At 40.5% G+C, this 22,071-nt stretch overlaps 1 protein-coding gene across 1 annotated transcript in view; it reads left to right on the forward strand.

Annotated features, from left to right (window-relative positions):
• Positions 1 to 3,525: 3,525 nt before the first annotated feature.
• The window catches only part of dnah9 (dynein, axonemal, heavy chain 9), a 164,659-nt gene continuing 146,113 nt past the window's right edge, over positions 3,526 to 22,071 (forward strand). Inside the window, exons 1-14 of the mRNA XM_013913056.1 lie at positions 3,526 to 3,922; positions 4,574 to 4,770; positions 4,859 to 5,017; positions 6,251 to 6,381; positions 6,523 to 6,734; positions 8,323 to 8,556; positions 8,645 to 8,812; positions 9,253 to 9,369; positions 9,484 to 9,634; positions 12,054 to 12,168; positions 12,366 to 12,434; positions 16,929 to 17,055; positions 17,354 to 17,500; positions 19,672 to 19,780. Of these exons, the coding sequence (XP_013768510.1) occupies positions 3,560 to 3,922; positions 4,574 to 4,770; positions 4,859 to 5,017; positions 6,251 to 6,381; positions 6,523 to 6,734; positions 8,323 to 8,556; positions 8,645 to 8,812; positions 9,253 to 9,369; positions 9,484 to 9,634; positions 12,054 to 12,168; positions 12,366 to 12,434; positions 16,929 to 17,055; positions 17,354 to 17,500; positions 19,672 to 19,780 (2,299 nt within the window). The 5' untranslated portion in view covers positions 3,526 to 3,559. The remainder of the gene's footprint in view (positions 3,923 to 4,573; positions 4,771 to 4,858; positions 5,018 to 6,250; positions 6,382 to 6,522; positions 6,735 to 8,322; positions 8,557 to 8,644; positions 8,813 to 9,252; positions 9,370 to 9,483; positions 9,635 to 12,053; positions 12,169 to 12,365; positions 12,435 to 16,928; positions 17,056 to 17,353; positions 17,501 to 19,671; positions 19,781 to 22,071) is intronic.

Genomic DNA, 22,071 nt, shown 5'->3' on the forward strand with positions numbered 1-22,071 from the left:
GAAAATATTTAGTATACACATCCAGAAATGCATACACTATTATATATTGTACATATATTTATTCGTTTCAGGTTGGCCATTCTTGTATTTTGCTCGTTTGTGTTGTTGTGTTTGCACATCTCTGTTGCTTGTGGGGCTCGCACACAAGAATTTCACTCGCATGTGCTGTGCCAGTGTGCCTGCACATGTGATGTGACAATAAAAGTGATTTGATTTGATTTGATTTGATTTAAAGATGCCAATTTGAAGAGACATACCACAGATGAACTGTCAAAAATCTGGAAAAACCTGGACTTTCACTGCCTGTTGTGGCCCTGATCCTTTCCCCATATTTCTGCTCTGTGTTTACTTTTGCTCTTTAACTCACAAATATCGCAAATAATCCATTGAATTTTTTTTCAACCACTGAAATACAGCAATCTTCTATTTTAAAGTTGATAGAATCCTTCTACCCTAACCGTCTTTGTGTCAACTTTGTGTCTGTTTAACAATGCATCCTATGCAAAACTGATCCAGCTGATCCAGGGGTCAGCAACCTTTAACACCCAAAGAGCCATTTGGACCTGGTTTCCACGCAAAAGAAAACACTGGGAGCCGCAAATACTTTTTGACGTCTAAAATGAAGATAACACTGTATATATTGTTTGCTTTTTTTTTTTACCTTTACCTTTATGCTTTGTGTGAACAACTAAAGTGTGTTGCTTATAAAATCCATGAAGTGCTAATGAGAAAGTTACATTTTATTTATGTAATTAACACATTTTGAACTCTTAAAGAAATATAACAAAAGGAAAGACACCCAGCTGAACTAAAATGATCCAGCACACAAAAACTGTTGTGAGCCGCCACCCTTATATCGCCTTTGGGCTTTTGGAGCCTTGACCTGACTTTTTAAAAAATAATTGGGAAAAAAAGCACTATGCTGCTAAAAAATGAAAAGTAGATAGTTGCAAAATTCTGTCTAAATAATGTATTTTACCTGGTTAATGTGTGTGGCGGGGCGTGCTCTGCAGCGCCGCTGCAGGGGAGGCGGACGCACCTGAGCGGCACCCGCAATCACGCCTCGCCACCTTAAAGTCTGTGCTCTCTGTGCTGTTGTGTTGGTATGTGTCGGGCTGTGAGCTGAAAAGCTACAGCCGGCTGTATGTGTCAGCAACCGTGTGTGAAAAGTGGTCAATAAAGAGATGCTGAAAAGCCTGTTCATGGAAACATCGTCGGGTCTGCCGTGATATGTTTACAACGGGACTTCTGCTCCTGAACCTCTGCGCACAGCGTCTGCAAATCGGGGCTGTACGAAGTCACTTTCATCTTTACGCAGGACTGTAAGCTTTCATCTGTGAGGCATGTTTGTTTTTAACTTAGTTCACGGTCGAGAATAGCTGCTGACATAATGTGGATCAGAACATAATTGGCCTACCTGGGGTTGAAAGTCTCGATAAACGCGTTTTGGTGGGTATACCGGCTTCCACGAGTGTGACACTTATTTTGAGCGATGAAAAATAAAAAAATACAATTTTATTTTTATATTTTAATATCACAATAATCTTCCAATTTAGAACTACAAGTTAAAAAAAAGAACTAAGCACAAATAAAATACACTTCAGCTAAATACTTCTAATTTATTTTCCCAAACCACCCGGAGCCGCAGTATAAGGACAAAAAAGAGCCGCAGGTTGCTGACCCCTGAGCTGATCAAACCTCTAAATGCAAAGTAGACTTTCTCTGAAGCTTGCAAGACTGTCAGATAAATGAATGTTAATTAGTATGTATTAGATTAATGTGTAAATATGAATGTTCTTTGTCTTTCCACTCTGATCCCTTCTTGATAACCAGAAACAAATAGTAACTGATTAGCAACATTAGGGATTTTTTACTGTAACAGACTCACTTTCATCCTCCTCGCTGATATAAAGATGCAGTTGAAGGAAACATTCCTGGTTTATGTATCCCAGTGTCCAGCCACCCAAGTGGATGTAGCAAGCAGCTCCATCATATCAGGGACCAGGCGGTTCATGTGATTCTGAAATGGAAAGTCTGGCTTCTGCAGTTCTTTTTGCTCTGTCATAAGAAGCGAAACTCCTTAGTTGCTGCTTCTGGACAGTCTGAGTGACTCACAATTGGTCACACACATGCATATTTATTCATACACGTACACACAAACTCACACCTAAACACGCCTACACACACACTGTGCTTGAAGGTGGCCCAGCATAAAATGCACCTACATAGGATAAAAGACGTCCGAGGCGGTGTTTGATGTCATTTTGCTGCTAATCCTGTTCCACATCCCACATGAGAATAATGAACAGAGCACACACTCATTTCCTCTGCTGGCCTCACATCCTGTCAAACAGCAGCACGATGGTTCACGTTCAGTCTGTGAGGTTTGATCATATCCCACAAACAGAGGACACACAGAAAGACCACTTCCAAGAAACCAGTACAGTAGTGACGTTTGGATTTCCTCATATCAGACGTGCAGTCTGTTCAGATGGCAGGATGTCAGATTTTTGCTCAGGAATGCACAAAGTGTGGAGCATCGAGTAAACATAAAGACAAAATCAGAAGCTTCTTGGAACAGGCCTCTGACTAGTAAGTGCAGTGTTGCCACCTTGTGGTTAGCTGTGGCAATCGCATCTTTCCTAATAAACGAAAGGGCAAAGAAAAAAACGAGAGTTTTCACAAAACCATCAGCATTTACATCATTTAGATTAAAGGGTTAATAAATAGTAACTTTCATGCAGGTTACTTATGGATTCATATTTCGTCCGAACATATCCAGTGTGCTGATAATCGTGATGATTTTTCGAGAAGGTAAACATCCTGTATCCTCTGCATGTAATCAATTAAAGAAGACTTCACGTAGAAAAGTAATGGTGCTCATCACAGCTTAACCCTACAGGGCGCAGCTTGAACATCCACTCCAGAGTCTTTGATGACCCCGAAGGAAGATGCCCTTCGAATACTAATAGGTATGCGAAGTGTTTTAACATACAGGACACATTAGCTACAACTACAGAACTTATGAATCTGCAAACGTGTTTCATTTTAAACACCAGTTATCTCTTCCATCACACGCATACCGCTCGGGTTTACTACATCACATTTGTTTAAAGAGTAACTCTACAAGAAGTTTGAATGTTTTACGCAGTACATTTATTTTTGGTTCTGATACCTTTTTGCTATGTTTAAACATGTTACCTAAAATGAAGACGCTTTCGTCTGTGCGCCCTTGTTGGTTTAAACTTTATCATGGCCATTTTTCTATAACTATTCACTATCTTTAGTGAATAGTTATTTACTGACATGATTTTGTGACATGTATCAGATGCATTTATCTCAGGTGTGTTGCTTGTCGTTGCCACAGTCAGAGAAACTTTCCACTGAAATCCTGTCAGGGAAAATGGGTGTCAATCAGCAACTGGATGGACTGAGGGATGTTCTGGGTCAGCTCCAAGTCGCTCATGTTCCCCAAGCAACGGCCTGATGCAAAACACGGCGTTACTATGGTTGCCGAGACACAATCAGTGCATACAGTCAACGTGACTGACCCGGGCACATGGAGGACCTGAGGGAGTCACCTGCTGCTGAGGACGAGAGACTGGACTATATAGCGGAATGCGTCCTGAGGACTCTTAAACTGAAACAGGACAAATGGCAGAAATGCGTGTCCAGCGAGGACAACAGGCAGGTGCTGCAGGAGTTCCTGGACAAAGCCGAGCAGAGGACTCTGGTGGTGTCTGTGACTGCAGGAGGACAGCTACAGACCGCCTCCTCCTTCACTGGCGACTCCAAGAACAAGGCGGTGTACTTCATAAAGCGAACCACAACCACACTGAGTCCCGAATCCATGAAAGAGAATTTGTTTTACGGGGACCTGTCTTATGCTCCACTTGACCAGTTTTCTGCTCTAGTTGAGGAGGTAAGCCACAGAGCAGGGTATGTTAATGATTGTTAGGTGCATGAAGCCCTACTTACCACGACCGAGTACATTAACCTCCTACCTAGACTGCAGTAAGCATGCAGAGCTGCGAGTGAGGGTTCAAATTAAATGACCGCTTTCATCGTGGTCCAAAAACAAAGCACTATTCCTTTTTTATGCTTAAAACAGTACATATTTCAGTACTAGGTACAAGTACTTAGGTATTTCTAGGGAAAACCAGCAAGCAAACCTCGCCAAGCAAAACAGCCAAATTATTGAAATAGTAAAAAGTCAGTGTTATTAAAAATAATGCTTAAATTAAAAATGTAATTTAAAATCTGTAATTGAAAATATTAGTTAATACGTTGCCAAAACCAATATTGTACCTAAATGGTTGACATTGTTTGCTAAAAGTAATTGTTTAACAGTGATATGCATAACACTAATGACCTGAAAGTTTTGTCACAAGTAACGCTTAATAATTGACGGGGCTAAAATAATTGCTAATGTCAGTCCATAGTTAACTTACACACCACACTTGAGAAAAATGAGTACTTTTAAAACTTTAAGTCCTTTTCCTAATACTGCTGTCACTCTGTACTTTAAAAGTTTAGTCCATAACATTTTTCCAATTTCTTTAAACTCCTTCAGGTTATAGCTCCACTGCTCTCCAACAGCAACAACTACATTCAGTGGCCACAAGTTGTGGTACAGGATATCAAGTGTCATGTCCACTCCCTTAAGAACAGTGTGTTTGTGGTGTCTGGCCAAATCCAAGGCAAGACTCTGTTGCCTCTTCCCGCAGGCTCGGAGCGAATAGACCGAGCCGCCCTCGAGACGGACAAAAGGTAAGCAGACCGCTGTGACAGGATCGTGTCAATGCATCATTTGTCCAACTCATACATTCTAAAATGCTTTACTTGTGAAACATCACAGGGGGGAAATAGTGGATAAAAGCATCATCCACTCCTTGGAGTCTGCAGTGATAGAGTGGAGCCATCAAATCCGTGATATCCTCAAAAAAGACTCCTCTGAGGCTCTGCTGGAAGGCAGAAACCCCACACCTCACACTGAGTTGCTCTTCTGGAAGAACAGGTCAGCACCTCTGTTATTACACACACAAAGTAGCCAGTGGCAGCTTCTGAGAAGTGCTTGTTTCAGTGTCACAAGTGTGAGAAAATAACACAGAAAATAATACAACTTTGAAATACTGAAGGGACCTAAGTTTTTGCTAGTGCTTCTAATTTCAGTTTCAAAGTGCCTGTGCTGTCGAGTGAACAATGTAATTTGCAGCCCAGTACTTTCTTTATTTCTTTGCTGAAACAAATCTGCTTATGTAACAGAATTACATCTTATGAGAATTACATGCTAGCAGTCCAGTATGCTCTATTTTTACCATTTGTTTTTCCACTGAAGAAATTAGACAAAAACTTTTTCTTAAATACATACTCTAATGCCACCAGCCTTTGGTACATTTTTTATGTTATTCATATGAACAAATTAATGCCAACACATATGGTAGTTCATATTGTGCAGTCTGTAGCTACAAAATTAACACTGACCCTGCGTTAATTGAATTCAATTTATTTATTTATTTATGTAGCACCAAATCACAACAAAAGTTGCCCCAAGGCGCTTTATATTGTAAGGTAAAGACTCTGCAGTAATACAAATGAAAAAGAAAGAAGAACAGAGAATCTGCATTTCTTTTTGATGGTGCAACCCCTTTGGCTTTTTAAAGAATCTTTAAGGAAAATATATGAGAAAATGTTTTGATTTGTTCCTTCAGTTCCAATCTATGTAAAAATTTTCTGGATGAATTTCGGGTCTCAGTCTGTAATTCAAATATTTTATAATGTATATTTTATGAATTATAGTCCCAGTAAATGTGGAATAAATTATAAAGCCTGGAATGCTGAAGGTGATTGACATTAGCATATAAATGTGCAGTGAACCAGGTTTTGCTAATGTCTGGTTTCCAAATGGTCCAGAATGGTTTTTGTAATTGTCATTTCTCAGATAAGATTTGTCCAACATTCGAGGCATAAATTAGTAAAACATTTTGGTTGTGTTAGGCTAATCAGATGTTACCTTTCACTTGTAACCGCATTAATAATAGTTTCTTTTCTGTGATTTTTCTTCTTCACCTCTGCTGCGGTTGCTGTTGCAGTAACCTGCTGTTAACACAGCTGACCGGGCAATGCTTCCAGGTTTTTAAGAACAGTTTTACACTTTCTGAGTCATTCTTTGCAGTCTTTCAGAAGTGATTCAGGCCCCTGGGAAGCTGCAGTTAAATAGATCCATAAACATCCCTTGTTTTTCTTTAAGATATGCAGATTTTAAGTGCATCCACTCCCAGTTAAAATCATGCAAGGTGAATAAGATGGCAGCGTTGTTGGAGGCTGTGGAGAGCTGCTACCATGCTGCTTTTATGAACATGCAGCAGGATGTCCTTGCAGGTAATCTAACAACAGACAATAAACTTAATGAAGTTTGCTTTCTGAGATGCAATATGTTTTTGTTCTTTAAGGGCCAAAGAACAAGATGCTTTATCTTTTTACTTGTGGTCAAATTGACTTTGATCACATCTTCATTTGCAGCTCTCGAGGAGGCAGAAGACATCTGCACCTACCTGAGACCCCTGCAGCCTCTGTTTACTGACATGGAGAATGTGGAGATTCCTGCGGTCAAGGGTCTAATCGGCCCTTTAATGCACACAGTATGTCTGGTGTGGGCAAACTCAAGATACTACAACACTCCAGCACGGCTGATTGTTCTCCTGCAGGAGACATGTAACCTCCTCATACAGCAGGTCAGCTGCAGTTTCTGCTCTTTGTCTGCATGTTTTGTTGAAATTACTTTTGTCTTCACAATTCAATTCGGTTCAGTTTAAATCCAATTCAGTTTTATTTCTATAATGCCAATTCACAACAACTTTTGCCTCAAGGCACTTTATATTACCAGGTAAACACAATATTAGAAAGAAACCCTAACAATCAAACAAAACCGTGTCACACTATCCCCTATAGACAGGCAAGTGAATGTGTTTTACAGCCAGGTTACAGTTGGGCAGTCGGTGTTGCTAAGTAGTCATACTGCAGTGTTTCTGAACTGCGCTTTCAGGGATCACCTGTCACTGCGAAGTGGGTGGGTGATTTTCTTCTTAGAGTTTTTTTTCCTGTTTGTAGGTGGAACTTTTTTCTTTGTCTGCTCAGCCATGAAAGTTCATGCTCTCAAACTGTTCTGTTTTATTGTGTTAAGTTTATTGGAAGCAAGTCCCTGTTTTTGCAGCCAAAAATATATAATGTACCAGAAACTCCTTCCCAGGAAAGACCTGGCAGCCACCAGCGTTTACCTGCTGGGCTGTGCATTGGGAAACATTGCCACTGTGTCCCATGGCATTTAAGTGCCCACACTGCACATGGCAGTTTCAAACTTGGCCTAGATCCCAGAGACCAACCAATGCTTCTGTCTGGGCTATCATCTTGTTTGCTGTTGCATATTTTTCTTATCACCACCTGAAACAATATTCACCATATAATGATTATAATATAAAAACTCAGTAGTGAAATTTGGCCATTAAACAACCCAGATTTTCAAGATTTGGTGAAAATTCACTATTATTTAATGGCCTAACATTGCGGGGAACAGGCTTATTTGCTTTCTTCTCAGAGTTAGATGAAAGGGTCGATATCACATAAAATGCAGGAAAGTCACTTTTCTTGCTTTCATTGCAGCAAACTCAGCAGTAAGAGCTGTGTAATTCATCTTAGATGCAGCATCCTTTTCAATGGATAGAACAGCAGGTCTGCACAGTCTGCCCCGAGAATGTGATGTGCTCAGATAGCTGACGATTTGTTTCAACTTAGAGAAGCTCTTCTCTCCTGATGCTCCATTTACCGTGATAGGCACAAGAATTCTGAACACATCTTGCAGCTGAGAAATGTTTATCTAATGCCTTTGAGGAAAGAAAAGGTTTGAAGTGCTGTAGTTTTCTTTGGAATTGTAGATCTGAGTATCCTCAGCTCTGTAAAAGGGTCTCTGTGTTTATGTCCTCAGATGCTCTGTGCATATGTAGATGCATTTCTACGTCAGTACATTGCAGTTCTTTAATTAATGCTTTCAATGGCAACTGGTGGTTTAATATATATATTTAAACTATTGGTTGATAAACATGTATATTTATTCATAACTGTTTGATGACAGTTGACTGTAGAGCAGAAGACAAGGAATAAATAAGGAGGTCCATCTGGATTCCTCCGTTTGCAGGAAGTTGCACTCCCCGTACTCGCCTATTAAACAAAACCACTGATGCCACCAAACACAAACGCTAATTACCCAGCACATATTTTTTTAATCTTATTTTTAAAAAAAGATAATTCTTGTTTCTCCTTTATCAGGCCCGCATCTATCTAGTACCAGAAGATATTCTGAGAGGAGAGGTTTCTGAGACTCTCCAGAAAATACAGACCACCCTGGAGGTCCTGATTCTCTTCAAGAGCACCTATGAGGACCGGCGGGCCAATCTGAGGCAGTACCAGAAGAACGGGAGCTTGGTTAGGCCCTGGGACTTTTCCCCTCTTTTGATTTTCTCCGGACTTGACCGATTTGTTAACAGAGTCAAAATCATTAAGGTGAGTATAGAAATACGTTCTCAGCACCTCTTGGAGAAATGCCAGCATTTTTGGTATGACAGTTGACTGGAGCTTGCCTTCTCTGCAGGATATCTTGTTAACAGCTGTCGACCTGCTGAAGCTTGAGAAACTGGAGATTGGAGGCGTCCGAGGTCGAGCCCTCAGCCAGCAAGTCCAACAGCTCCAGCAGGAATTTACTGACATGTATAAGTTCTTCACAGAGAAGCCCTATGACTGCTTGGATGTAAACAACATGGTACGAATGATTATGATCATAGGATATATGGGGCTCTAGTTCACTTGCCTGCTCTCTTATTTTACTGAGCATTGTCAAGGTGAATTCCTTTTAAAAGGGCTTTATGAAATATGAAAGGCTACAGGCCCAGCAGAGCTTTTATACCTTCTTCTTATCCTGGCTAATAGCACAGTAGCGTGGTCGCCCAGCATCGGTGGAGCAAATTGCTTTTCTGCCAATAAAGTATTTTATTTGTAAATGTCACCTGTTTGCTTATCCAAGGTTTTTGAGACCTATAAGCAAATATAAATTGACTTAACTTGAATATCTCGAATCGCAAATTGTTGAATGGCTTTGAGTCAGTGAATTGTGAAAAGGAATATGCTTTGCTGGCTTTGCATTACATCACACTGCTGTTTGGTATTTTGGCTGTTGGTGTAGCTGAGCTATTTCCTCTGCAGGAATTTGAAGAAGACGTGAGGCAGTTTAAACTGAAGGTGGATGACATAGACCGAAGACTCGGAGCTATCTTCTGTCAGGCCTTTGATGACGCCTTCGGTCTGGAGCACGCCTTTAAGGTCTGGGATCTTTTTCTCAGACACACACACATGCATACACCCACCCGCCCAAACTCACACACGTGCACACACACACATAATCATTAAGCCCTTTGGCATATCTGTGGTCTGCAGGTTCTGGACATGTTTGGCAGCCTGCTGGAGCGCCCGCTAGTGGCTACAGATGCTCTGGACAAATACCCTTTGCTTGTGTCTATGTTTGACAAGGAGCTGGACTGCTGTAAAATTCTCTACAACAAACACATTCAAGCTGCTGAGGAGTGGGGTGAGATTCACGACAAAGTCTTTATTTCACAAAAGTCTAATTATAAACAACATTATGATGGTGTTTATTTAAAGAATATGCCACTTTTTAGTCTCACAAACTTGCAAAGAAAGACACAGTCAGCAGTTAATGTTGGTGTCCATGATAACTCTATATTTAAGGTGCATTTATACACCTAAATACACTTCATTTTGTAGTTTAGCTGTAAACACCGTTTAAATTTGAGTCTCAAGGGGAACTTGTCTTTCCCTGTTGAAAAACATCATAAAACTGCTTTTGCTTGGGGTTGGAAAAAAGGTTGAGATCAGTGAAGAGTGAGATCCATTACAACCCCTCAAGGATGTTGTCAAAGTTTCTAAAGGAATTAAACGTGGAGTGTTCTTGATTTAAAAACTTCTTAATTGAAACGACCAAGCTCTTTGGAAATTTGCTGAGTTTAAACCCTTAAAACCCCCACACACCCATAGTCCACCCACACAGATGATTTTCCTGTGTGTGGGTGTGTACATACTGAGCTTAATTAGGGCAGCTGAATCACCCTGTAATTGTTCATCATGTAATCCCCAGTGTAGCTCCTCCCAGCTGCTGATATGAGGTCACGAGGAAACAGCAGTCTTTTGAAATTTGCACTTTAAAGATAATCTTGATAGATTATAGTGTACTGACAAATCTAGCATATGGAAACTATACGATGAGGACATGAGGGGATCTCACATTATTGGGTGGTCGTTGCTCAGTTATGTGCCTTTTTAGTTCAGCTTTTCTCTGAATTTTGGGAGTATCTAAAATTTGGGAAAATTTAGTACATTTAAATTTAGTACATTTTTTGTTGTTGTTGTTGGTAAAGCAAACAATTTTACAGTTCAACCTTGGAATTTTTGCTGTCTGGAATGAGCTATGGTGATGCAACGTCTGGATCAGCCAGACTGGTGATCAGGAAGTCCAAAATTACTGATTAAGTTCAAAATCATGTGTTAGCGGAAATAAAAGGAGGTGAGGTTGGGACTGGCGGTAAGGGTACTCTGGTTTGTTGACCGTCTGTGGCTGGGTTAGAGAAAGGAAAAAATGGATTGAACTAAAAAGCTATCTGTGAAATCTCTATGCAGAAATCTTGAAATTGAAATCGGACAGGCTTGTGGTAATGATGCAAAGTACCAATTCAATTCAGTTTTATTCATACAGCGCCATATCACAAGAACAGTCGCCGCAAGGCACTTTATATTGTAAGGTAGACCCTACAAACAGCACTTTGGTGACAGTGGGAAAGAAAAACTCCCTTTTAACAGAAGGAAACCGGCAGAACCAGGCTCAGGCAGGGACGGCTGTCTGCCGTGACCGGTTGGGGTGAGAGAAGGAAGACAGGATAAAAGACATGCTGTGAAAGGAAGGCAGAGACTAATAATCAATGCAGAGAGGTCTATTAACACATAGTGAGTGAAGAAATGCTCAATGCATCACAGGACTACCCCAGCAGCCTACAACTATTGCAGCATAACTAAGGGAGGATTCAGGGTCACCTGGTCCAGCCCTAACTATATGCTTTAGCAAAAAGGAAAGTTTGAAGCCTGATCTTGAAAGTAGAGATAGTGTCTGTCTCCTGAATCCAAACCGGAAGCTGGTTCCACAGAAGAGGAGCCTGAAAACTGAAGGCTCTGCCTCCCATTCTACTTTTAAATCTCCTAAGAACAACAAGTAGGCCTGCAGTGTGAGAGCGAAGTGCTCTAATGGGGTATATGGTACTACAAGTAAAGTAAGATGGGGCCTGATTATTTAAGGTCTTGTATGTGAGGAGCAGGATTTTGATTTCAACTCTGGATTTAACAGGGAGCCAATGAAGGGAAGCCAATATAGGAGAAATCTGCTCTCTCTTTTACCAGCATCAGTTACTTCCTAAAAGAAAAACTTTTGAGGTGTCCTTTGCAGATTTTAATCACACATGTAGCTGTGTTCTTGTGCTCAGGATTTCCACCGATGAAGCCTAATCATGTACATGTATATCCAGTTGCTGGTACTTGCTGAGGTAATTGAGCCATCAACATGCAGGGATGAGTGTGAAAATATAGGTAATCTAAGGTTCACCATTAAACACTTACTATAATCAGAGATAACTAATAAAACTGAATGAAACTCATTTATGTATTCAAAAACAAAGCTGCCAAAAGGTAGTACTGACTTGGCAGTGTACCGTGAGTTTGGCACATGTCACAGTTGCTCTTCGTCCCTCCATGAAATAAAAAGAAACTGTGAATTAAATGTTAATTCACAGTTCAAAAAGCTCATTTTAATGTGTGTTTGCTGCAGAGGCTGTATTTATTTACTTCATAAATGACCAAAATATGTAATTTGCCTAAGGGTGCTCAAACTTTGCATAAAACCGCCTATCTGTGTAATTCTATGTGATGATGTTTGACCTCCTCAGGTTCAGCTCCAGTGAATAAGAATATGCCAGCAGTAGCTGGAGGGCTGAGATGGGCCCAGGAGGTGGAGCAGCGCATCCAGACCCCCTTCTTCAAATTCAGACACCTCGCCTATCCGTGAGTCTCACCTCAAATAAAGCAGATTAAAAAATGAAAGTTGATGTGGCCGTGCATTTCCAGTGGTCTCAGTATGAATTAATCACTCTGTGAGCAGTTTTAGAGGCCTCATAAAAATGAGGCTTTAGAATATTGGACCCTGGAAAGATATTGGCTCTACCCTTTGCATGGCTTGTAAAGCTTCATCTTCTCTGCAGGTGCTTGGAGACTGCAGAAGGAGCCAGGGTCATCCAGAAGTATGAGGAGATGATGCAACTGCTGGACAGGTGTGTGCCGCACTTATCTCAGCGTGTTACACTGTGTGTCATCATGCTGAGATGTATGTATTACTGAATAAAAGAACAGAAAGGAAGATTAAACAGAATAGACAGTGAAAGAATATGACACCATTTTATTGGAGTGCATAATAATACTATAAAGGCAGATATTAAATATTAGCTTTAGTCTTTGAAATGTAAATGTTTCCCTGTAATTTCATGCCAACCTTTCTTAAACCCAGCGTTTGTGATTTTGTTAGTTGAGTGTAGAAAATTTATGAAGCAGCCCCTGTGGAATAACATGTAGACATGCAGCTCTGGGCATGATTTATGTTCTCATTACTGTGGCGCTGCTCTGCAGATTATTTTGCAGGACTCCCATAATCCCATATGCCCTGTCACTGCTTACTGATGCCAAGTGAGAAATGGCCTTATAGACCGCATCCAACATCAAACCCTGCAAGATAAAGCATCCCACTGGGAAGGATATGTTGGGGTTTTTTGTTTGTTTGTTTGTTAGTTTTTTGTTTTGTTTTTTTGGGGGGGGGGGGGGGAGGGGGGCTTGTTTCCTTTTAATCCTGTCCTGTGTTCTGGCAGATTTCGCAATCACAATTATGATTTAAATACACCGTTGTGCCAAACACATTTCGCTTTTCCTCTTGTTCCGGGTTTATCTGTTTATTTCTTTATTTCTATTCATGTTATTTCACTTACTACACTGTATATGTGGACAGTGTCTGAGGCAGTACAGGCAGAAAAAAATAACAAAAGAGAGGGAAAGGATTAGGGAATTTAAGATAGTAATGCACAATGTATTGCCAACTGCTACACCTGTAAGAAAAAACAAGCATACAACAGGCATTCGAAAATGCACAGGTACATAAGCCGACAATCTTCTTGTGGTGTGTGTGTGTGTGTGAGTGTGAGAGAGAGAAACTGAGAGAGTGTGAGTGCATTTGTGTCTTTGTCACGAAATATATTTTAAAATGAGGGTTGGAAGCCAGAATACCACCCTCCCAGGAGTCAAAGGCAGGCAGAGAGCTAACTGAAGACCTAAAGCCACACATCTCAGAGAGAGGTCCTAGATGGGGCGCCCATGTCCACGGCAACGGGCAGTTGATCCCCTAGAGGACGGACACCCCATTGCAAGCCGAGATCAGGGTCCCAGGGTTTCAGGCTCCCAACAACCACCTGGTACCCGGCAGGAAATGCTGTTTGGATGGAATCAAACTGAGCTAAACCAGTCAAAGAAACATCACAGAGATAAAAATAATAATAATTGCAAACCATCAACATGTTTTCTCTCGTTTTACTGTTGCCAGGTTAGTTAGCTTAGCTAATGCAGTTGAATTGGATTGTGTTACTCTAAATTTCTATTTAATTTCCTGTTATTTTATCTACCTGATAAGATACACTTTAACACTTTAACATAACACATTTGAGCAAAAGACTTCTCTTGAACAGTTTAACACATTGAAATTTTCATGAAGGGAGCATTTATTGCAGGATTTGTTAGAATGCATGAGTGTAAATCATTAGACACTTTGTTAATAGCAGCCTATCACAATAACACACAAAATCCCATTTCTTTAGCTGAATCTACAAAAAATGATAAGTTTGAGGAAAGTGAAATGGTGAAAGTGGAGGACAAAAGAAGAAGAAGCTACCTACAGCATCTGATAGAGGAAAGTCATGTCCTCAAGAAATAGGAGGGAAAATCCAGAAAAGATGACCTAAGAGATGAATCTTGGCCTTCATTTGATCCATCCACCTTTTCCCAAAACCTCATCAGAAATGGTCATAGTGGAAAGGTGGCTGTCAAGAAACCGTTCTTAATAAGAAAGTACAACATGATGAAGAGACAAATCACACAAGGACTGGTTTAAAAATCAGTGGGAACAGCTCTTATGGAGTAATAAATTCACATTTTTGTTTTAAATCTTTGTCAGTAGGAGGTCAGAGGAGACTTTCAGCAGTGAGTGCGGCGACTCTGTCATGATTTGGGGCTGCATTTCAGCTGCTCGGGTGGTTCTTATCAAAACTGATGGGATTGTGAACACACTACAATCAAATAAAACAATCAGACTTTGATCCAATACCATCTGAAAATCAGCGGTACGTTAACCTCAACAGGGGTTGGGAATGGCTTCATTGCATGACAATGATTCCAAATATAGTGAGAATACAGTAAAAGCATACTTAGATAGAAAAAGACACCATGAAACATGAAGTCGGTCTCCCCAGAGCCTGAACTTCAACATTACTGAGGCAGCAAAAGTCAGCCAACATCAAAAGAAGAGCTTTGGAATGTCCTTCAAGAAGCCTAGAAACTATTTCTGAAGACTACTTAAATATTTACGCGAAAGTTTGTAAAGCTTTCTTTACAAGAAATTAATTACGAGAAAGCTTGAGTTCGGGTTGTGTTGAAGGATAAAGATAGTCATACCAATTATGAACTTTCAAGGTTGTTCGAATTATACAGACTCAGTTTCTCCCTTATTTCCATATATGTTTACCCATTGCTGCACCTTCAGTTTTCCTAACATTTTGTTAGGAATGCTTGTTAGATGTAAAGAAATGAGGGGTGGCTCAAGATTTTTGCCCAGTACTGTAAGTGCAAGTGAGTAAGTGAGGTCTAATTATGCAGGATAATTGAAAGCACCTGTGTCGGCTTACAGGACCTTTAAACCTGTATTCATGAACATTTTCCACAGCAGACGTTTGGATATGCTGCAATAGCATTAGTGTGATTAATATTAAAGAGTGACTTCTTTTGCATACTAACTCAGTGGGACTGAGTCATCATGATTCTCAGTTTGCTTTTAATTAAATTGACTGCTGTGACAACTCAGTGTCTGCCACAAAAAGGTTTCATTATGCAGCAAAACAGCATTAGCTTCTTTTAAAATTAACACAACTAACATGTTAGTGAACTGCACCCTGTGTTGTTAATAAGTTAATATACATTAAAACTAACAGATGCTAAAACGAACAATTTCACTTATTTTTATTTTTTCAAAAGTTGAGTTTTTATTTTTATTTTAGTGAAGTAAAATATTTTCTTCAACAATTATGTTCACATCTTTTTCAGAGGTTTGGTATATTGTACCTACGAAGACCTCCGTCTTTATAGTGACGCTTTCCATCGTTTCATCAGAGCCCCTCCGTGCGTTTAGTACTTCCTAAGTATTTATGTAGACTACATAGATTGGAATTCTGCTGCTACCTGCTTGTTAAAGATAGTCTGCAGATAGTGCCTATGGCTCCAGTATCTTTGAATCGGGGAGCTTTAGCCTGCTATATGAAGGTGGGCCACCATAAAGGATCATCTTTCTGTTTACTGTTGGGCTACAATGTAAGACTACTGCTTACAATAGCAGCAGTTACTGAGCGCAGTAAAGGTTAACCGTACAGCAACAGACAAAACAGGCTAAAAGGTTCCACCCATTTGTGTGTTAGCTTAAAATACACTGAAAAACATTTGTCTATCAAAGTATTATTTGAACAAATTCATGTTTGTTCTCAAATTTGTGTTTTTCCACTTTGAATTGGTGAAGGATAAAAAATGATCACAGCAGGGTTGGAAACGTTCGAAAAGGTGGAATGAATAGTCAGCCCTTACTGCTCCAGAAGTGTAGATGCGTGTGTGCACGTGTATGCGTGGTAGTACGTGAATGAAATCCACACACACTTACAGATTCCCATGCAGAAGCCCATTCCTTATGCCTCACAGACTTAATATCACTCCTTCACTTCATGTCCCTGCAACCACAGTAATGAGATGATGAACAACACCAGTTCTTTGCCCTCAATTTACTCCCATCAGAAATTAGAGCCCTTGTTATGCTGTAATAATCATCGCCGTTGCCTCCGATGAATGCCACCGTTATTATACACATTCTAGTCAGGAACAGAATGGGCATCCTCACTCATTACCCCCACAGACAAAATGTAGTGTGATTTATGACCATGACCAAAGCATTTGATTGCCTCTGCGTCTGCGGTGCCACTATCAGGAAATGAAGCTCACAGCTGAAATCCAATAAGGAGCACACAGCGCGCACTGAAGTTCTCATCATAATCGTAGCTATTTACAGATTGATATAGCTGTACAGAGCCCTGACATATTGTCTGTTCCCTGCCTCTTGCAGATGAATCAGCGTTTATCCTCATATTACCTCCCCGCACGCCTGGATCTAACCCTCCTCACTCCTCTCCCTTTATCCTTATTGTGTGCTTGATGCAGATGAGCGATTCACGCCTCTCATTCTGTTTACAACCATGGAGAAATGGGAGAATGGCTCAATCATATGCCTTTTAGCCTCTTGTTTTGCTGTTTATGTTAATTTCCATGATATGAGACATTTTTGTGCCGGTGGCCTTAAATTAAAAACCTGGCCCTGGTAATGGGAATTTGAAACAATGTTATACTCTGATGGTAAAAGTGTAATAACTTTTGCTCGATTGTCATCGCGCGTCTGCTTTTTTTGTTTGCTGTTTTAGATATTCCACCAGCTTGTATGAGACATGGACAGAGACTGTTGGTGAGAGTTCTCAGTACAACCTCAGCCTGCCGTTAATCAAACGGGACCCGGACACTCAGCTGATCACAGTCAACTTTAACCCACAGGTCTACATTAGCTCCCACACAGTTTGAAAAGCTGATGGGCTTGTGCTTTTTGTAATGGGATATATTAGAGTGGTGATATATCAAGCTAATTTATTTTCATCTTCCTCATTAGTATGGTCAGTTTTTCAGTTTTTAATTGAAATGATATAATGAGTTATAATTATGGGCCAAAGTGATTTTATCTTTTCTAACATCATAAATTTTAAAAAAATTATCATCGGCTTGTACTGATCAGACCAATTTTAATGTCTTGATATATGTTTCAGTGCTTTTAATGTACTTTTTAATCTCTTCCTAGCTGGCGGCTGTGCTTAGAGAGGTGAAGTACTTAGTGGCAAGACAGACCGAAGCCATCCCTGAAACTGCAGTGCAGATCTACACCATCAGGGGGCAGCTGTGGCAGTATGTGGCTAACCTTGAACTCACTGTGGACCGATATAATAAGGTTGGATCAGATTAGGTTGCAAGTTTTCAAACTGTGATGTGGAAATTTATCGTCAAAAAACTGCAAAAAAATAAATAAATTCTGATGAGCTTTAAAGTGACCACCGTTATTCTTCAACAAAGCCTGAACTCTTCTAAGCCTTCGTGTGATTTCTTTAGGAATAGTTCTGATTTTTGAAGACCACTGTGCTTTACATTCTCTGTTATACCTCGCTCCTGACCTCTGATACTAACCAAAAACCTCAAATTTGGATTCATCATTGCTATTAACCTTTTAAGCACCCACGCACCCAAAGATGGGCGCAAAAGGGAGGAGATCGTGGAGATCAGAAAACCGCCGGGGGCTTAATAGGTTATGTCCAGTTTTTGTGTAATATGGCTTAGCTCAACTATTTCTCCTCCTTATACTTCCGTCAATTTTGACAAGAGCTCCAAGACCTGAAATGCAGTCCCCAAACATGAATCCTGTCATGTGCTGTAGAACATTTTCCAGGCCTGAGGAGCCCATGTCCAAGAAAGCTTTTTAGCACCTTCAGGAGTCCTAGAGAACTGGACCTCTTAAAAAAAATAAGCTCCTTGAAAGCAGAATAGAAAAAACAGTATAGCTTCTCGCTCTGTGACAGGAAGTAAGCAAGTAAGGTGGGAGGAACGAGGAGACGACAGCTTGGTGAACCAGTACGCGTCTGCTTTAATTTAAACAGTTAACAGCTGTATATTTGCTTGTCTCCTGACACTGCAGATTAGTCTGATAAGGTCTGTGACTGCTGTGCATAGAGCAAAATGCCGCTCATTTGCAGCTCTGAAGTGCCTCCCATAATTAAAATTTTCTCCAGCATAAATATTCAGTATATTAGTTGCCAGCTACAGCCCAGGTCTAAACCCTGGCACCAAGTCAGGGTTTGTTTGTTCGGGAATCACTGCTAGCAGGTACTCGACTCTGTTTACCACACGAGCTTTGCTTTTCTAGAAATGCTCCAGCAAAAGTTTCCAGTCAGATTTGACCTTCATCAAAGTCACTCAGAGGAAACTGCATGATAGAGGGTGACACTGAAGAAGGCGCTAGAAATTTTAAGGAAACATCTAGAGGAACATGATTTTCAAGCACAATGTCAAAGAATAGAATTTACAAAAACTTGTAAATAACTACAATAGAAATGATGAATGCATATATAATATATAATAGAACAGAAATATAAGGCTGACATGATGTCATCAAGGCTGGATATGTTGAGAAGCAATCCTCTCAAATTATTTAACGTATAAATTATTTAACACAGTAAAATAATCTATGAGGACAGTGTGCCTGGGTGGAGCACTATCAGATAATGGAGAAGAATAGCTCTGTGACATGCACATTGCAATTAGACATGTCCTTATCTTTTTGGAGACTAGCACTATCAAAAATATACAGAACTATTTACCATTGTACAGTGATGTGCAAAAGTCGTGAGCCACAGTTCTGAGGTTTAGCTGAATCTATGATAAAAGCCAAAGATAACAAACTCTGGCAGGGAAAAGTCGTGTTTTTGCACCAACAAGGTGATTCCCAAAGAGCTATTAGCAAAAACTTTGGCACATCTTGACGCAGTGTGCAGTGTGTCTTTTAAAAACATGGCCAAGTGGAGGACAAAAGAATTGGCAAATGCACAGAATCTGAAAGTCACGTCCTTAAGACACAGGAAAAAAATCCCACAAAACACTGACACAGGCCTTTGCTGGATTATTTCAGAAATGTATTTATTAGCTGAATTACTGAGTACATAGTCTGTATTTATCAAAGACACCTTCACAGTTTTAATAAGAACTAAGCATTAGGGCAAAATAGCAGTTTCAGTAATGCGCCATGAAACAGTATACAGTTTCGTTGTGTAATTAATTCAGCCACACAAAGCTCAACTACACGTATTACAGCCACCTCAACGACATGATTACATTTTTAAAAATGTAGAAATCCAGTGCTTCAGGTAGGCAAAAGTTCAAGTCCAATTAAGTCATGACAGCATGGAACAATGCAGAAATAGTGACTATAATGAGGACGACATGCCGTGTTGACGCTCTGGGCTTGTGCTTGGCCTTTTTGTAGAAATGATATTTAAATGATTTTTCTGTACTCACTTAGTGGGAGCAGAAAATCAGGTCTCTCTCTTTTTTTCCTCTGCTGTTTGGCTGCAGGTGGTGCACTCCGTGCTTGATGTGGAACGTCCTCTGATTCAGGGCCAGCTCAGCGACATCGACGCTCAGCTCAGAAAGGCAGAGGACAGTCTGAACTGGAACAGCCAAGGTCTGCACATTTACTGATTAGTAGCCAATACAGCTCCGGACAAATGACACATTTAAATATGTCAATTTCTGCTGTCAGTCTAGTGACATTAGTTACGACAGTACTCAGCTGACAGCACAGTACAATGGAGATGGCATCACTTTGCTGAAGAAATTATGCAAAACCAGTACTTTTATTTCTTTAAGTGTTCTGTGAGTATTGAGATTGACAGAGTTTAGTGCTGATAACATCCCTGCATGTCACGGCCTGCGGAGGCAGACCGTGCGGAAATGTGTGTGGTGGACCCAGGAGCGAACACAAGCGAGGATGCAGGAGTGGCGTTAAACAAAAGCGAGCCTTTTATTCTGGCTGATGAAAGGAACAAAACAGAGTGAGGGCAGCATAAGAGTAATAGTTAAACAGAAACCTAAACTGGACATAAACTAAGGAAAAGCTATGGCTGGAGATACGGAACACAGGGGGTGGTAACACAGACGACGCGACACAGACTACATGAAACACAGAGACTAAATACACAAGAGGGATGATCAGGGGAAGTGGCCACACATGGGAACACAGCTGACACAGATAAACATAACAAGACAAGGCAGGAGTAAACAACACTGACGGGAGACTGTCAAAGTAAAACAGGAAGTACACAGAGGTGCAAACAGGAGGAGAGAGAGCACTGGCATAGTGGGCTGGGGAAACATGGAAAGAAACACAAGGAGGGGAGATGAGGGCTCACAGATACATAGAGGGGCACACAGGGGATAAGAGTCACAAGGGGAAGTCAAATAAGGAACAACATAACAGGACAACTCAGGAAACATGACCTAAATAAGGAACGAAATACAAAAATACAAGAAACTAAGAATACTGGGCCCACATGGCCCAGGACCATGACACTGCAACACTAAATGGACATCACGTCTATGATTGAACTGTGTTTTCCATTCTTTTACCGACACTTTGCAGCAATGATACGGCTTCCTTCTTTCATTGTTACAGCATGCTGATCGCTGCGGAAATTTATTGAAAATTAAGCACAAAGCTAGTCAAATATTTCCATCTGACTTGTTCAAAAACAAAACAAAAAAACAGCATGTACGTTTCTGATGGAGAAACTGTGTTTTCAAGTACATTTAATATAATTCAGGTATTAAAAAGGGGGTTTTATTCCTCATCTTAACAACACACTCTGTATTTAACGTAGAGTGGACACAGTGGCAGTAAATGAGGAATGAGATTCCTGAGGGGAACCAAAAAAGCATTTTATAGAGTTAACCGAAGAGCAGGGGGTCTGGCTTAGCTCTGTCCAAAGTCACTTGATTCACTTCATATACATTTGTAGTTATGCTGGTGTTACTCTTGGCAAGCAGTGCTTTCCTTGATTTTGTTGACAGTGTGGTTGCCAGGTTGGTTACTATGCCTGCACACAGACTTTAATAATTTACACTGTGTTCACATCTTGATTGCTAAGCAGTGATATTAATTCTTGCCGTGTGATATTTCCTTTATTCTGTTTATAAAGTCCTGTAAATAATTTATCACCACCGCCAAAGCGGTTATGTTTTTAGGTAGTTTTTGTTTTGGGTACTTGTGTATCATCATCCTGTCTGAATTCATTATAAATGAAAAGTTTTAAATTAATTATAAGATAAAATGTTTTAGAGATGTAGAGTGGGGTCATGTTAACAGTCTATTAAAATCTGGCTTATATTTGGCTTCGCAAATTGATAATTTAGCATACTTGAAAGAAGTTTTGCCTTCACCCTCTACATCTTCCTGAGTGCCTCTCTCAGCCTTTGGTATTTCTTGAGGTTCTCATACTCCTTCTTCCTGATATATCAACATCTATCACTGTGGCCATCGTCCACTGTTTGTCCACCACCACTATATTGGAGGTTAACCAGTCACCAGTTTGTCCATCAGTGTCTGGAAGTCCCACAGAATTTTAGCTCCATCATTCTCAACCATCCTGGGGGGATTGTGTTCTATTTTGACCTCGGGAGTTCCAGGCCATACTCGACAGAGATGTTCTTGTATATTATGCTGGCCACTTGGTTATGGCGTTCCATGTGTGCCCTGCCTGGTAGCATGTTGCACCCTGCTGTTATGTGCTGGATTGACTCCAGGGCATCTTTACACAGCCTGCACCTGGGGTCTCGCCTGGTGTGATAGACCGCAGCCTCTAAGATAAGATAAGATAAAATCTTTTTGTCTTTTGCCCTTCTCCCCCGTCCCTCTTCTCAGCTGTTTCTCTTTCCCTCTTTCTTTCTCCCCTTCTTTCCCCCAGTCAAGTCTGTCCC

The sequence above is a fragment of the Pundamilia nyererei genome, unplaced genomic scaffold (genome assembly GCF_000239375.1).
Source record: "Pundamilia nyererei isolate P.nyererei 1_Seehausen unplaced genomic scaffold, PunNye1.0 scaffold00005, whole genome shotgun sequence".
Lineage (NCBI taxonomy): Eukaryota > Metazoa > Chordata > Actinopteri > Cichliformes > Cichlidae > Pundamilia > Pundamilia nyererei.